The sequence below is a fragment of the Hoplias malabaricus genome, chromosome 17 (genome assembly GCF_029633855.1).
Source record: "Hoplias malabaricus isolate fHopMal1 chromosome 17, fHopMal1.hap1, whole genome shotgun sequence".
Classification (NCBI taxonomy): Eukaryota; Metazoa; Chordata; class Actinopteri; order Characiformes; family Erythrinidae; genus Hoplias; species Hoplias malabaricus.
In genome coordinates this window covers 9,979,989-9,996,007 of record NC_089816.1, presented here as the reverse complement: position 1 = coordinate 9,996,007, position 16,019 = coordinate 9,979,989, and the positions used below count along the sequence as shown (strand labels likewise).

The following is a 16,019-nucleotide window of genomic DNA, read 5'->3' as shown; positions in this document are numbered from 1 at the left end:
CCGAACAGTCTACAGGTATCAGTATTCAGGTTTAATTGTACTCAGATTGTCAGAATGTTTTGTATTCAATGCACTTCAGGCCGGTTCTCAAGTGATTTCCAGGAAGGGAAGGTTTTTAGGCAGTTGAGCTTTGGCCTGGCCCTGTGAGACTCACATGCACCAGCGTGCATTAATGCACCAATGCAGCATTAAAACCTATAAGGAGAGAGGGGTTTATGGCCAGCGAGAAAACATTGAATTGAATTAACTGCTTGTGTGCACTCGACATAAATATTTTTCTGGGGCTATCTTTATACATTGGCCTTCTCAAGGCCTTCTTTTATCCCAACCTCCTGTCCAGGGCTCTGCTAGTGACACAGAGGACTTTATGAAAGTGATATGCCTGGACTCCCAAGGCATATCACCAGAAGAGGCAACCCAGGTGTCTCTTCCTTCTCCAGAGTTTCCATAGGTGAGTTTTACTGCAATCTTCCCCTTCTTAAATCAGTGTCTGTAACAGCCCTGTTATACAGTGTTCATGTAATCAGGGGAATCAAACCAGTGTGTAATGCAGAGATTTGATATTTGGTAACAAATGCTACACTAATTTACATGCACACATACTGAGTGATGAATTTAAAACATAGTATTTGAGTATCTCAGTAATCAAAGACAATAAGATATATTTTGACATAAATGAGGCTCAATTAATATAAGCCCTAATGATGTAATGGTGAAGTTATACATTGAACAATCACTGTGTCTACCCTCATGGTCGGTGGAGCTGATAAAATGGACAACGGTTCAGAGATTGTTCAGTGTAAAGCATTAATACCAAATGATGGAACTAAGTATATCAGTCCTGGGCTCCTTAGTGTCAGGTCTGAATCCAGGGATGCCTAGTCCAGGGCAAGTGCTCGCTTAGGGGACCCTCCTAGGGCCAGTGTGTGCAATGTTCGGGGCATCTTTAGAAAGCTATGAAAGATATAACAGGTTCAATTCCATGCAGCATTCCAAAAGACCACTGCCACCACAAATAAAAAGACGCATGAAATGTGTAAAGATACACAATATTTAATGATTCAAGTAAAATTCCAAGACAAGAAAAATCATCACACCAAATGTAATATGAATGTATTTTTCCTCATAGATTCTAAAGGGATATTTTACAGGGGCATGACAATATACAGTAAATTGAACTCTCTTTTTTTTTTTTTCATTGTTGAATAGTGTACTGCTGGCACATATCAAAGCTGTCGTCTTTCAAAGCAAGTGTGAAGTACAAGAAATGATGATTGAATTACAAGCAGGTAGAGTATAGCAATAGTCCATATTTGTTTCTTTCTTTTTTATACAAGATACATGGTGTGTACGTACATTATTCCGACTCGGTCTCTGTGCCAGTATAGATACATGCACACACACACACACACACACTCACACACACACACACACGCACACACGCACACTCACTCATTTACATTGACATATGCAGAATGAACTCTTAAATTACAAAGGAGATTGTCCTCTCATTCTGTCATTTATCTTTAGGTTCATTAGGTTCAGTGTCCCTTTGCTAACAGAGTTTATCACTGGGAGTTTCGGCTAAGTTTATATGTACATTTTTTAAACTGCTATTTTTTTCCTATATTTTTCTATTTTTACCAACATAATTAAAGGTAACTGTGTTTTTTGCTGATGTGTTGTGTACCAGAGTGCCAGACTAGGTGGAGTTAAAAGAAAGCTCGTATGATTTATCATTTCCCACCGCTGCAGGATCCGAAGTGTAATCCAGCTGAATGGTGATGGGAATATGACTATACAAAGCACCTGATCACCATCAGACATTTTCTGAGTGGCGAAAAGATCACAGCCAGCTACCGGAGGTCAAGTAGTACTACATGCAAATGAAGGTGCAAGATGACTATGGGGAAAAGAGCTACAACTTCCACAATAAAATCTGGTGAAAAGTCAAATGAAAAGCTCTTATTCAAAATACTGCTTCACTATTTCCAAAAATTAAATATGAAAAGATCAAAGAAATCTTCACATATATCTTGGGTTCTGTTCACAATGCACTGGGCAGAGGGGTTTTTATAAAAAGTACAAAAAAGCATGTTGGACTGGAGTCTGGTCATGCACATAATATACATTTCTCTGTTTATCTACTGGGGATCTTTATTTATAATACGGCTCACTTGTTTTTTTTAGATGTTTTGTTGTTGTTGTTCATCTCACTCACAAAGACCTTTGGCACCAAGCGTAACCGCACAAAACAGTTACACTCTTAAGTTTTTTTTTTTGTTTTTCTTTCTTTCTATTTTTTTTTTATGTAGTTCATTAAATTTTCATATTCAAGTACAAAGTTCAACTCGCCATAGACAATGGTGGTGGTGGTGGTGGTTAGGGAGAATTAGCATTGCAGGAGTGTTTTTGATTGTGTGGTTTGGGAGAACAAGATTCCTTTAAAAAAAATGTCTAAACCATGGATGCATGCAGTGTTAAAATAATGCAAATGAGTGATTTGAAATACAGTAGTTATCCGTCTTTGCCTTTTTTTTTTTTTTTTTTGCGGAATATTCATGTCAATTTCTCTGAGCCCCTGAGGCCAAGTTCTTCAAAGACCTTGTCTTACAGCTAATAGGGAGCTCCAAAGAAAGGCTCAAACCCATTAAACAATAGACTTTTAATTACTCACTCGCATTCTTGGCAGCTATGAAGCAGTGAACGCACTGTGTGTGTGTGTGTGTGTGTGTGTGTGTGTGTGCGTGATTGATGACAAAAGCAGAGAAATTCCACTTTGTGGACCATGAGTTCAATAACGCAAAATAGTGCCAGTGTTAGGGCTTTAAACCCAGGGCTTTCCAGGTTTACCGATCCGTAGCATGGATCAGTAAAGCGTGTGTTTGTTCAGCATCCCTACCCTATTACTCAACATTTCCCTTCAAATGATACTGTCACAGTAAGCAGGAAACAAAATGTTTCACTGTAAATCCACTACATGTCAAGCTTCCCTGAAACACCACCAGCCTGTAATTATTCTCCTTGATTAACAGCATTAAAGGGATTCTTTTTTTCAGGCTCTTGCTGCTTGCCTCAACTCAGATCAATGAGCAATACGCCAGGCCCAGACTCATCATAACACTCTTCTGGCCCGCACTCTTCCACTGCTACTTCAACCTAATTTATAACAAAGTAATTTTTTGGATCACTGACCCAAATACAGAGGCGCCGTCAGTATATACTAAGCAGAATTGCTGAATTAAAGAATGTATGCTTCCTGCAAGGGCCTCAGAAATGACATTCTCTGTCTCTCTGGGGAGGAGATGGGGGCACTTACTTTATTCCAGAAGTGGGCCGTATGCACTACTTACATTTACTCAAGTACACAGACTTTTACTAAAATTAAAAAACAAATCTAGTATTTTCAGACTATCCTAGTTTTACCTACATTCTAAGCCCAAAGTTTTGGAGACTCCTTTTATAGTGAACTCCAATATTCTTGCTCCTGGGCTCCCCGTACTGTGGCAGAGTGTAATTCATTTTTACAACACTCTCCTGAAATCAAAGGGGAGGGTGGGGGTGGGAGCAGGAAGGAGGGCAAATAGTTTCCTACACTCCTTCAAAAGTTACATAGTGCAGTCTCTGCAGTGCTGAGCCCAGAACAGCAGCCACAGAGGCCCATTTCTGCCGGTTAGTGCCTGGTCAGTGAAGCATCACAATGATTTTAAGCAGCAATTTTAAGGTTAAATTACTACCTAGTGTTCCTTTAACGTACATATAGAGTTAAATCACTGACACAATATTTGAATCTGAATATTGAGTATTGTATCTAAATTTGGTTATTATATATAATATAAATTTTATAATATAATAAATATATTATATAAATTATAATAATATAAATATAATATAAATTAGAAATGTGGGTTATTTGTGTGAATATCTTACATTTGAATATTTTAAATTTGAATTATATTGACATAGGTGAGACAGACCTGTGATTGGTGGATGTGAGAAGAGTGCATTCTGATTGGTTAATGCTGTGTTCAATCACTTTCTTTTGCTTTTCCTGAGAAACGGGTTGCCCTCTGGCCTTGTATTGTATTTTTGAGAACTACATTTTAAAGATTTTAATATTTTATTGGTTTTGAGTATTTTTAAACCCGGATTTTTTTTTTATTTTACCTCAAAAAGTCTATATATAATACAAATCTAAAATATTCAGATAAATATAATTCAAATATTCAAAACTCAAATTCAAGTACTCATGTCAGTGACTTAGCTCATAGTGGATGTGAATGTACAGCTTGTAAAATCTCCATATTAGAGCATGAAATTAAATGGAGCAGCTGCACATGAGTCAAAAGATCACCATACTCAACGTCTAAACTTGCCTAATGATTGATATGGAGCAGTGAAACCACTTTCTTTGGAGTTTCTCTGATAGCACTGGGATCCAAAACTACTCTCCAATAGCAGGACCTGGCCTTGCTCATAGTTTTCTAGCCGAATTACATCAGAACCTCTCAGAAGAGTAGAAGCTTTTACTGCAGCATGAACAGACACAATACCTAAAAATCTACAGTTTTTATATTCTTCCATACTGAGCTGAGTGTGACACTGTGTACTTTTACCCAAGTAACTTCTACTGGAAAATAAAGCGGTGCACTTGACTTTGTTCCATTTAAAGAAGCACAAATCACACTGTGGCATTTGCAATTAACATTTCTGTCCACTCTATTGTTGAGGTGACACTATGTGATGGGCTTCCCACACAAACAGTGCAGCTTCATGCAATCAGTCCTAGTACATAGCTATCTCTGGAATGTTGCGCTGAGTGCAGATATTAAAATCCCTATTAGCAGTCTCTGCAGGCATACAGCACACACACACACACACACAAAAAGTTAAGGCTGTGGATCCTTTGATACTGTAAATAAAAAGCATGATCGACACAGGTGTCGCATTATGATATTCATAAGTTTCAAAAGAATGGTGTGTCATGAAGGTAATACACACACAAAAGAAATGTAAGCCAATTATACCGTTACAGTGCAGTCTTCCACAGCTATGGCTGCTCTGGTGATTACAGATCAAAGTAATTATACTATCGGGAGATTCTCATAATTGGTTCCATAGCACTTGTTATGGTGCATAAATTGTATATTTCAAGAGGGAAACTTGATGTAGAGGAAAGAAAGAAAACAAAGGACGGCTCTTTAGCACATCTGCCGCTGCCTTCCCAGGCTTGGCTAATGAGATAATGTTGAAAATGAGTAGGTTCCTAATAATGGGAGGGAAAGGGTGTCAGATGCTCGAAAACTACCGACACGGACTGAACATCAGAGAAGGGCTTTTGTCTATTCATACAGAGAGGGGGGGAGGGGACGGGTTGTGGTGGGTTGGGTTTGATGAAAAATATTTTTACGAAGGATTTTATGAAGAAGAAAGCACTTATAAAAACTTTCTACTGTACATATTCACACAGAGTGAGAGCAGTTTTTGCAGTGAGGCTTCATCATGTGCCTTGATCATGTCCACACAGCTCATTGGGGTGGATGAGAGAGAGAGAGAGAGAGAGAGAGAGAGAGAGAGAGAGAGAGAGAGAGAGTGAGAGAGAGTGAGAGAGAGAGAGAGGGAGAGAGATAGATAGAGAGAGATAGATAGAGAGAGAGAGAGAGAGAGAGACAGAGAGAGAGAGAGAGAGAGACAGAGAGAGAGAGAGAGAGAGAGAGAGAGAGAGAGAGAGAGAGAGAGAGAGAGAGAGGGCTTGTCACAATGCACACACTACCGCACTGAAGCTAACACATTGCAGTGACCCACACAAACGACACTGAACCTCACCGACCTCATTCGGCAGTGGATACTTGCATGTGTTTAGTAAATACGTCATATTTAGAAGGCTTGAGAACATCGACATCATTGTTTTTTTTGTTTTTTTTTTTGGTTGTTTTTTTTTGTTTGTTTGTTTTTTCTTTTTCATTTGTTTTTTTTATTTCTCTTGTGATCAAGAGCAAACCTCTGAAGTTTGAGTCATTAGCTTCTAGCTACCAAACATACACACACCTTTTCGATTATTATTTGTTTTATATTTACAGTAACTCTTTATTTTTAACACAAATTAGGGGCTCATTATTGTCTTGTTCTTTTCTAAATAATGCATGGATTTAACTTGGGGTCTGTTCTGTGGGATTCACTGATAGGTGCATTATCCATCCATCCATCCATTATCTGTAAGTGCTTATTCAATTCAGGGTCACGGTGGGTCCAGAGCCTACCTGGAATCATTGGGCACAAGGCGGGAATACACCCTGGAGGGGGTGCCAGTCCTTCACAGGGCAACACACACTCACACATTCACTGGAGCTGTGTGACTGCAACACTACCTGCTGCGCCACCGTGCCGCCCGATAGGTGCATTATTACTTATGAAAATGCACATTGTTAAGCAATAATCTGGAAAATATTGAACATTAATTATTACCTAAATGTAAATGGTATTGCTGTGTAATTTGCATGACTTTGATTCATGTTGGTTCTAGACAGTACCAGGGTTATCATTAGTTATAACATTCAGTAAAATAATATCTATTTTGACATATTTTAATATTATATTTGGTTCTTCATCAGAACACCTGGAATTCTCATTATACAGAGGGAATCAAATGTCCCAGGACACCCTTTTATTTCTTTGAGATGCTACATGACCACTTCCCCATTGGAAAAATGTGCCCTTGATCCAATATGGTGGCTTTCAAGATGGCAGCCATGCTCCAGACATAGCTTAAAAGATAGGCCCCCTCACCCATTACTTGGATTATTCAGGTGTCCTGCGACTGCGCTGGTGTCCTGCAGACTTTGGTCTCATCCTGTACAACATGCAACTGGACGTTTTTTGCCAACCAAAATATCATGAATAGATACTGAATTAGTGAAGCTGATTGACTCATTAAATATTTATTCAGTGCTTTTACTTTCGAATTAGTGATGAGTAGAACTTCATTTCAGAATATGGAATAAATTAACCCCTATTATAAATCAAGAAGCTCACATACCTGGTATTACCTAGAACCCACATGAACCAAAGTCCAATTCATGCATTACTAAGCAAAGAAAAATACTTTAACAGGCCCCTAATTTGTGTTCTTTAAAATAAAGTCTTACCATATTTACTTTTTTAATTTTTATTTTGAGAAGCTACTTTGGTTCGGATCTACTGGTCGCTTATAGAGTCCATACAGTTACAGTACTGAGAGGATTAAGAAACGGTCACTTAAGTAGCCAAGTAGCCTTCTCTACAGAAAAGAACAGAAAAGAACAAATTAATTCCCTTTAAGCACTGCAATCACAGATGAGTTGATAATCAACCTTCTCGAGGTTTGTTTGTTTTTTTTTTTCTTTCTTTCTTTTTGCCTCTCTGGCTTAACCGGTCAGTGGCCTGGACGTGTCCAAGGCTTGCCTCAAGGACCCCAGCGCTCATCTTACAGCTGATGCTCATGTAAGAAGGCAGAAGGGCCACTAGCGGCGGAGCTCTGCGGGCTGGATGTGGCGGAGAAGCTGGCCAGAGGGATGACCTTCACAGGGTCCTCTTTCTTGCTACAGTGTCTGTCCAGTGTGTTATAGAACTGGGGACGGTTGCCGCCTTTGTCCAGATCATCTTTGGGCACCGACCTGCCCAGGGTGTGACGGCCATCCGCTTTAGCCCCGCGTGCTGCCCAACTCTGCTGGAAGCCGAAGGAGGGCAGGGTGGCGGTGCCGGACGCCTGGAACTGGGTCACGGCCGGGGGCATCCAGCAGCTGTCGGAATGGCCGAGGATCAGACATTCCTGGGTACAGGTCTCCGAGGCCTCGGCCAGAGCCTTCTGCAGGTTCACTTCAGTGGCTGTGGAGGAAAAAAAAGACAAGGATGAATATCTCACAGTTATATTAAACCCTTCATCATTCTGAGAATTAGAAAGAGACATTTTGGGACAGTGAATAATTCTTCTTTCCAAAATCTTTTTCCAAAAAAGCTTCTTTCCAAAAAAGCTTTTGATGGGATGCTTTTTTATTGCCATTTCCATTTCCATGTGAATACAGTTTTAAAGCTTTAACAGCAACACAGACAGGCCAAAGTGTGGTCACTTACATCCTTCATGTTCCAAGATCTCAGTTTAAAATTACAGACCATAATTTGGACTTGGGAAGTGTTCGTTTTAACTGACGACTATCTGTATATAGGCTTCATAACATTTGTTTCACCTCAGGTATTTCTAAAGCATTTTATGTATAACTAAGACTAGTATCAAGGTAAAAATTTAACTATTTTACTAAACAACACTCCTATGGTATGGGAATTGTGAAAATATCTGGCAGAACAGCCTTAAAGCGTAATTCTCCAAAACTAGACCTAACACTAAACTTAGCCTTAAACATAACCATGAAGTCTAAAACGTTAGAAATGCTGTGTTTTGTACCTGTGAAATGCTCTGACTACTAGAAAACTGCATCGATTTTGTAGCCCTTCTTCAGAATTACAGAAACAGTGCTGTAAATTGCTGCGGAGGAAAGTTGCATAGTAGGGCATCTACAAGGTAAATCCTGCTGCTATGAACTTTGGAGCTTACAGTTAGGCTTAGGCTTAATCTTACTATTGTGATTAGGGTTAGCGATAGTGTATGGTTAGCATTAGGGTAAGGTTTATGTTTAGTGTTAAGGTTGTGGTTAATATTAGGTTAGAGTTATTGTTATGTTTAGGGCTGGGTTAGGGTTATGGTAATGGCTAATGTTAGGGTTGTGGACAGGTTTAAGAACAAGTTTAAGGTTGCTGTGTTGGCATCATAAATTAATGTGCAGTAAAAAAAAACAAACAAAAAAAACATTAGTTTAATTAATATTAATTAAATATGTATGATCTCACATTGAGACCAGGCTGAAGTTAAGCTGTTCATCATTGCAATTCTATGATTTTATAAGATGGTAATTAAATACTTATGCATGTGTAATTAAGGCCTTTATGTGTGCAGCCTTTAAATACAGGAGTAGTTATTATTTTTTTTTCTATTTATTAGAACAGCCATAATACAGACGTTTATCCAACTGCTGCACACAGACAAAAACAAAGAAACAAAGAAACAAATCCAATTAAGGGGTCCTTGATATCCAGAAGAGAAAGCCTGTGCTCAGACTATAAATAGTTAACAGAATAAAGTTGTAGCTATCCAAAGCTGACCTGTAAATGTCAGGCTTTTAGAGAAATGAAAGGCAGCAATAAATGTTTAATTCATCTCATAATGAGAAAAACACCATCAGTATATTTAATTTGCACCGTATTCCCATGGTCATCAGTGTTTACCTGCAATATGCAGCAAATTCCCTGTAGCTTAATTAAATTCTAAAAAAAACAAAAGAGAGAGAGAGGGAGTCTCAGTTGTTTATGTGTGAGATTGGCTTTTGCTGTATTAAAGAATTAATGAACAGCTCTGCAAACCATTGTTTATTTTAATCACTGTCATTGTGGCGCACCTCACTTCTTCAGATCTTTTTTACATTTGATGAATTTGGTCAATTAAGATAAATCAAACATGCAGCTCTGGTAAAAAAAAGAAAAAAAGGAGCCTTGTTTTTGCCTCTTTGCTGCCTTGTTAGCATATCTGACAACATGTGAGCTACAATGAACATGGCTACGAGGAAGCGTGTTTGATTTGCAGTGAAGGAAAGTAGTGGAAACAGGATTCTTCACCATCCTCCCTCATTAAGCCTGCCCCGACATCATACATGTGTCTCAGAAACAAGGCCTCAGCAGTGAGGCCCAGCAATAAAGCCTGTCAGCTCAGATAATGAGAATGTAAAGCAGCATTTTTCGGGAAGCGAGCCACAGCCCCCTGGTCTTGTGTTTCTTAACCTGTGAAAAGAGAGGCGAGTTTGGATGTCACATCAGTCCTGTTAGGCCTCGGCTTCAAGCTGTCACGTCCAAATAATTTATCATATTTGCATGAGTGAGAACGCTGTCAATAATTGAGCAGAAGCGGATCTCTGATTTTCCCCCTGTTCTGTGTTCTGCACGCTCTAGTGCTTTTATTTCCGACTGCCGAGCCGCCTGCTTAAAGATTGAATCAGCTTCGACATTTTCCATACACTCCATACAATGCATACCATCCGTACCAACGTATCCGTACGGAGGGGAAATGAGAGAGAGGGACAGAGAGGGGGGGGGGGGGTATAAAGATGACATCATAATTTTCCTAAAATCCATAAGTATTCAGCATGCTTTGTGTATTGTCAGTCAGAATGATCCTCCAGAAACTTGATACGATCTATAAAAAGGCATTTCTCCTGACAGCCTGGCTGAGCTGCTCAGCTTTGGAAGTGTACAGATGGGCGAGAGAAAGAGAGAGAGAGAGAGAGAGAGAGAGAGAGAGAGAGAGAGAGAGAGAGAGAGAGAGAGAGAGAGAGAGAGAGAGAGAGAGAGATGGAGTGAGGGGATGAGAGGGCGGAGAGAATGTGGAGCTGGAAGAAAGTGAGAAAGATGTGGAATTATAAACAAATAGAGAGAGAGAGAGAGAGAGAGAGAGAGAGAGAGAGAGAGAGAGAGAGAGAGGTGGAGTGAGAGAGAGATGAAGAAAGTGATAGAAAGTACAGGGCATAGAGAGAGACAGACACAAAGAAAGAGAGAGAGAGAGAGAGAGAGAGAGAGAGAGAGAAATTGAATGTGTGTGCATTGTGTTTGAAAAGGGCAGGTGTATGAGAAAGGTAAAGAGAGGGAGTAGTGTATATGATTTGTGTATATTAGAGAAAGGAGAAAGAGAGAGAGAGAGAGAGAGAGAGAGAGAGAAGTGACATATACAATCTGTGTTTGTGTGTGTGTTGGTGCATGCAAGAGAGAAAGTGAAAAAAAGTGAGAGTGTGATTGAGAGCGTGTGTGTGTGTGTGTGTGTGTTTGTGTGGGTAATAGAGAGACAGGGAGAGAAAGTGAGTGATGGAGGGTGTGAGAGTATAAGAAAAAGGTGAGTTTGAGAGAGAGAAAATGTGTGTGTGTGTGTGTGTGTGTGTGTGTGCGTGTGTGTGTGTGTGTGTGAAAGAGAGAAAGAGAGAGAGAGAGAGAGAGAGAGAGAGAGAGAGAGAGAGAGCGTGTGAGAGAGAGCGAGAGAAAGCGTGATAGAGAAAGAGAGAAATAGAGAGAGAGAGAGAGATAGATAGAGACATGTGGCTGGATCCCCCTGGTCCTGCACTGTTTCCAGACTGCCTGAGAGAATCAGTGCATAAATCAGCGGAGCGGTAAACGTGTCACCTTTCAGAGGGTCACTAACTTCATTAAGGAGGAATGATGCTGCTCACTCACTCTTCTGAGCAAGCAGAATAAAGGCCTGGCCACAGCGCCGCCGGAGCCGCCTTAAATCACCTCCCAGCTGCTTCTGGAAATTGAAGGTGTCTTTCGGAGCCATTGTTCTTTCCAGAAACAAACACATCAAGCTACAGCGAACACACACACACACACTGTCCAGCAGCCAGCACACACACACACATATGCATACAAACTTTTTTTTTTAATGCCTCAGGATGCTGCATGTCCCACATATGCCCCATAATTGTACAGTACTGCACAGAAACCAAAGACCACCCTTCTGTTAGTTCTTATTTCACTTCTCAACTCTGTGGATGAGTGGATCAGACTCAGCAGTGTTACTGGAGTTTTATACTGTGCCTGCCCATGCTCCCAGTGACTGTCTGTGAGGAGTGTGGTGTGTTCTCTCTGTGTCTGCGTGGGTTTCCTCCGGGTGACTGTCTGTGAGGAGTGTGGTGTGTTCTCCCTGTGTCGCCGTGGGTTTCTTCCGGGTGACTGTCTGTGAGGAGTGTGTTCTCCCTGTGTCGCCGTGGGTTTCCTCCAGGTGACTGTCTGTGAGGAGTGTGGTATGTTCTCTCTGTGTCGCCGTGGGTTTCCTCTGGGTGACTGTCTGTGAGGAGTGTGGTGTGTTCTCTCTGTGTCGCCGTGGGTTTCCTCCGGGTGCTCCAGTTTCCTCCCACAGTCCAAAAACACACATTGGTGTGTGGAGTGTGTGAGTGAATGTGTGTTGCCCTGCGGAGGAATGGCGCCCCCTGCAGGGTGTGTTCCCTCCTTGCGCCCAGTGATTCCAAGTACCTTAAGTCAGCCCTGGTTCTCTCTGGTCTTCTCACATGTGAACGAGAGAGAGACAGAGTGAGGAAACAGACAAAGGCACTGAGCCCACGGCCCCAGTCGCCAGTCTGACGACACGTTTTTTTTTTTCTGTGCCAGCGACCGGCACAGAGAGCAGGAGCTCATGTGTAATTATATAATGCATGAAAGGTGCTGTCCCCCCCACCCAGCCCGCAATATGAACAGAGTGCGCTGCGCGAGCTGTCACTGACACTGTGTCAACAACCAGGAGTGCTACTATTTTTTTGTTTTGCATGTGATATTTCACATTAAACAGCTCCAGAAAGGTGTAGTCGGTATCGGTTTCCGCTCCACGGGGACGAGCATCGCCTGACTGATGTGGGTGACAGCGCTGAATGCTTCCGTCAGCCAGAGGCGCGCGCTTCACTCTGATGCTGTTTAAGTGGCTTTTGCATTCAGGGGGAATTCTGCTCTCTGTGGAGTTGATATATTTTTATTTTTTTGGATGGGATCACACACCACACTCACGTTCCAGATCCATGCATCTGAAAACTGCTTCGCCCCAAGAGCCTGAAGAACCCTGCACTTTGAGTTATTTCTCCTTCCCCTCAACGCAAAGACCCCCTGCTACTGATCTGAAAAGAACCTGAAACTTGTGTACAATACATGTAATCTATAGTCCAAAACACAGCATAGTCTAAAATGTCAGGCCTATTTACTCTGGCTGTGATGAGAGGTAGAACAGCCCATATTTAGTCCGAAATAGTCTGCTCAGCTACACTGGGCCGACTGGAGAGCACTAGATTGCAACATTTTATAAAAAATGACTAGTTGTTATTGATTGAGGCCTTGGCCGATTCAAGCTCGCAATTACAGCCTCAGAAATACTCTGAGATGCTTTTCATCTCCCCTTCTTTCTCTCTCTCTTGCTCTCTCTCTTTTTTTCCACAAAAATTTGCCAGCTCCCATGGTCACATAATCACATATCTTTTATTCATTCATTCATTCATTCATTCATTCATTCATTTTGGGCAAACAGTTCGTCCTGGTCAGGGTCATGGTGGGTCCAAAGCCCACCTGCAATCACTGGGATCAAAGCAGAAGCACACTCTGGACAACACACCTGTCCATCACAGGGTATCCCACACTCACAGTTACACTCACACTCGAGCACCCAGAGGAAACCCATGTAGAGACAGAGAGAACAGACCAAAAGTCTCAGACAGTGACCCACTGTGAGGATTGAACACAGGACCTAACCCCGAACTGCTCCCTGAGAACCGGGTAGGCTCCCTGCCACTCCAAGTGTGTGTGTGTGTGTGTGTGTGTGTGTAGACTGCCTCTATTGCACTACTCTGTGTTTGCTCACTGCCCCTAATGCACACTGCTACAAAGATGGCATTTCCTATGATGACAATATTTTTTTCTTAATGATAGTGTAATTATTCTGGTATAAAGTTTGCAGAATGTTAAAGTCCAGTGGCTACTGTCTTCCGTGTTAGCTACATTAGTCTTGTTCCTACAGTGCAAAACTAAGGTAGAAAACTGAAGACACCAAACGTGGTTTGGCTTTATATTTGTTCAGGGGGGAAGTTTAAATTAGATTTTTGTCCAAACCATTGCTTTAGACTTCTGTATCTAAGGAAAGAATGCAATTTTCTCCTGTACTGAATCCAGCCCTACTAGATTAAATAAGACTGGACCATAAACAAAGCTACACAGGGTGAAAAAGCACTGAGAAAATATCTACAACTGCAAAGACTGAAATTATGGTAGCAAAGCTGAACTGGAGGCTGTAGGCTTCTCCTGTTAGCGTTATTAGTTGTGTACTTCTCATGCAAAACTAGCATTACAGGACAATGATATAAACCCACATTAACAGCTATAAAGTCTAGTCCTAATAAGTGTCAGTTGTCATACAGGCATCTTCAGTCAGTTCTCTACTGACCATACAGGAGCAGACTGGAGTCATCTGTTGCTCTGCATGCATTGTTAAGCCCCTTGCTTTCTTCTTTTTAGTGCTACGGACCACAAGAAGACCACCACAGAGCAGATGCGATTCGAACGGTGGATCATTCTCAGCGCTGCACTGACATAGACAATTACAGGTACACAATTTCTAACCCCCTCAGAATGCCAATATATCCAGCCAAAGTGGATCAACAAGGTCTTATAGCTAGTAAAGTTCATAGTGAGTTCCTAAACACTCAATCAGCACTGCTGTGTCTGATCCACATGCACCAGGGTAACACACCATCACGTCAGTGTCACTCATGACTGCTCTGGGGGGTCCGGTGGGGGTTCTGAACATTGAAGTATGCAGAGAAACAGGTGGATTATCGTCAGTAATTGTAGAGCTGCACACACACACACACACACACACACACACACACACACACACAGACCAGCCACTTGGGAGCCTGGGGAATATTATTCTAAATTGTTTTTTGCATGTCTTGTTAGTTACATGCTGTACCTCTACTGTAAGACTAGAGAAGCAAACTTTAGACAGCAGGCATATTCTGTCTGATTGATTTTTGTTAAGTAGAACATTGTATATATATGATTTTGGTTTAAACCATCATTAGACATGCCTGTTTCTGAGGAAATAATGCAATTCTATCCTGTACTGCAACATCCCTGAGTGCATTAAATAAGACTGCATAGTAAACAAAGATGGCTAGTATATACAGTGGGTGGAAGAAGGAGAAGAGAGAAAAAAAAAAAAACAATTGTGCAATCCTCCCATCTAGCTTGAGATGTGGCAAGAGCTTATGATGGCGTTTGTGTCAGGGAAAATGGCAATAAATATGCTACCTGACAGTAGGGCCACTTCTAGCTGAACACTGATGAGGGAAGAAGACACAATGTTTGGAAGCAAAAAGCAGGCTGAAATCAGACCATAAACACAGATGACAGTGAGAGACAGGGCCAGTGTAGCAGAGCGCCACGACCTGGACGTCTCTTGATGGGATTTGCATGAAGGATAGACGAGGGATGATTGCTTAAGTCATTATGGTAGCATGTGCACAGCCATTATCACCAATTAGAGAGTTAATTGCATAAATATAGAACACCAGTATGTGCTTCTAACGCTGTATGGCTGGGAGGAAGCCTCGTGCGACATACGGAGAGCTATAGCACTGTGCATTTAGGTGCAAAATGAGTAAACATAAAGCCACGTAAGTGAACAAGCTATCCCATGCTTTTCTTTCACTCCTACGTTGTAAATGCATTCCCCAGTCAACGTGAATGTCAGCCATAGCAGACAACACTTTTATTAATCTTACACACTACAAAAGAGTCACTTTAATCACTGAATTGTGGTGGATATATCTGAACATCTGAAATAACAGGTTTTAACAGGTTGTCGCCTGCTCGACATGTTTTCAAGGACGCTGCTTTTAAGATGCAAATGAGCTGGAAATGACTCTTCATAAAATTTATGAAGCTAAAAGACACCAGACAGCAATGGTTGGTGTGTGTGTGTGTGTGTGTGTGTGTGTGTGTGTGGGCATATTCTGCTATTTCCCCCAGCATTAAAGTCCTGGCTGCTGACAGTCCATGGAGCTGACAAATTCAGTCCATGGAGCAGACCATTCCACTGCATGTGCCAGTGTTGTATGTTTTAATTGGTCATCCACATGTCCGCCTGATTATGCCAACAGGATTAAGATGGATGTATGGATGGATGGAGATTGATACAGAACTCTGTAAAAGATCAGAGACCAACCAGAATTTTTTAAATTTCCAAACAAACTGAACATTAACTGGAAGAACATTTAAATGATATAATTTACTTGGATGAAGCAGGGGACAGTTAAAAAACTTATTTGGAGCTCAAATGAGAATTAGAAAAAATGGGACTCCTAATAGCCATGCATATTAAAAATAATAATAAATAATAATAATAAAGTATATAT

General features: G+C 41.2%; 1 protein-coding gene across 1 annotated transcript in view; it reads right to left on the bottom strand.

Annotated features, from left to right (window-relative positions):
• Window positions 1-7,239: 7,239 nt before the first annotated feature.
• The window catches only part of pcdh11 (protocadherin 11), a 214,876-nt gene continuing 206,096 nt past the window's right edge, over window positions 7,240-16,019 (bottom strand). Inside the window, exon 6 of the mRNA XM_066650065.1 lies at window positions 7,240-7,863. Within this exon, the coding sequence (XP_066506162.1) occupies window positions 7,463-7,863 (401 nt within the window). The 3' untranslated portion in view covers window positions 7,240-7,462. The remainder of the gene's footprint in view (window positions 7,864-16,019) is intronic.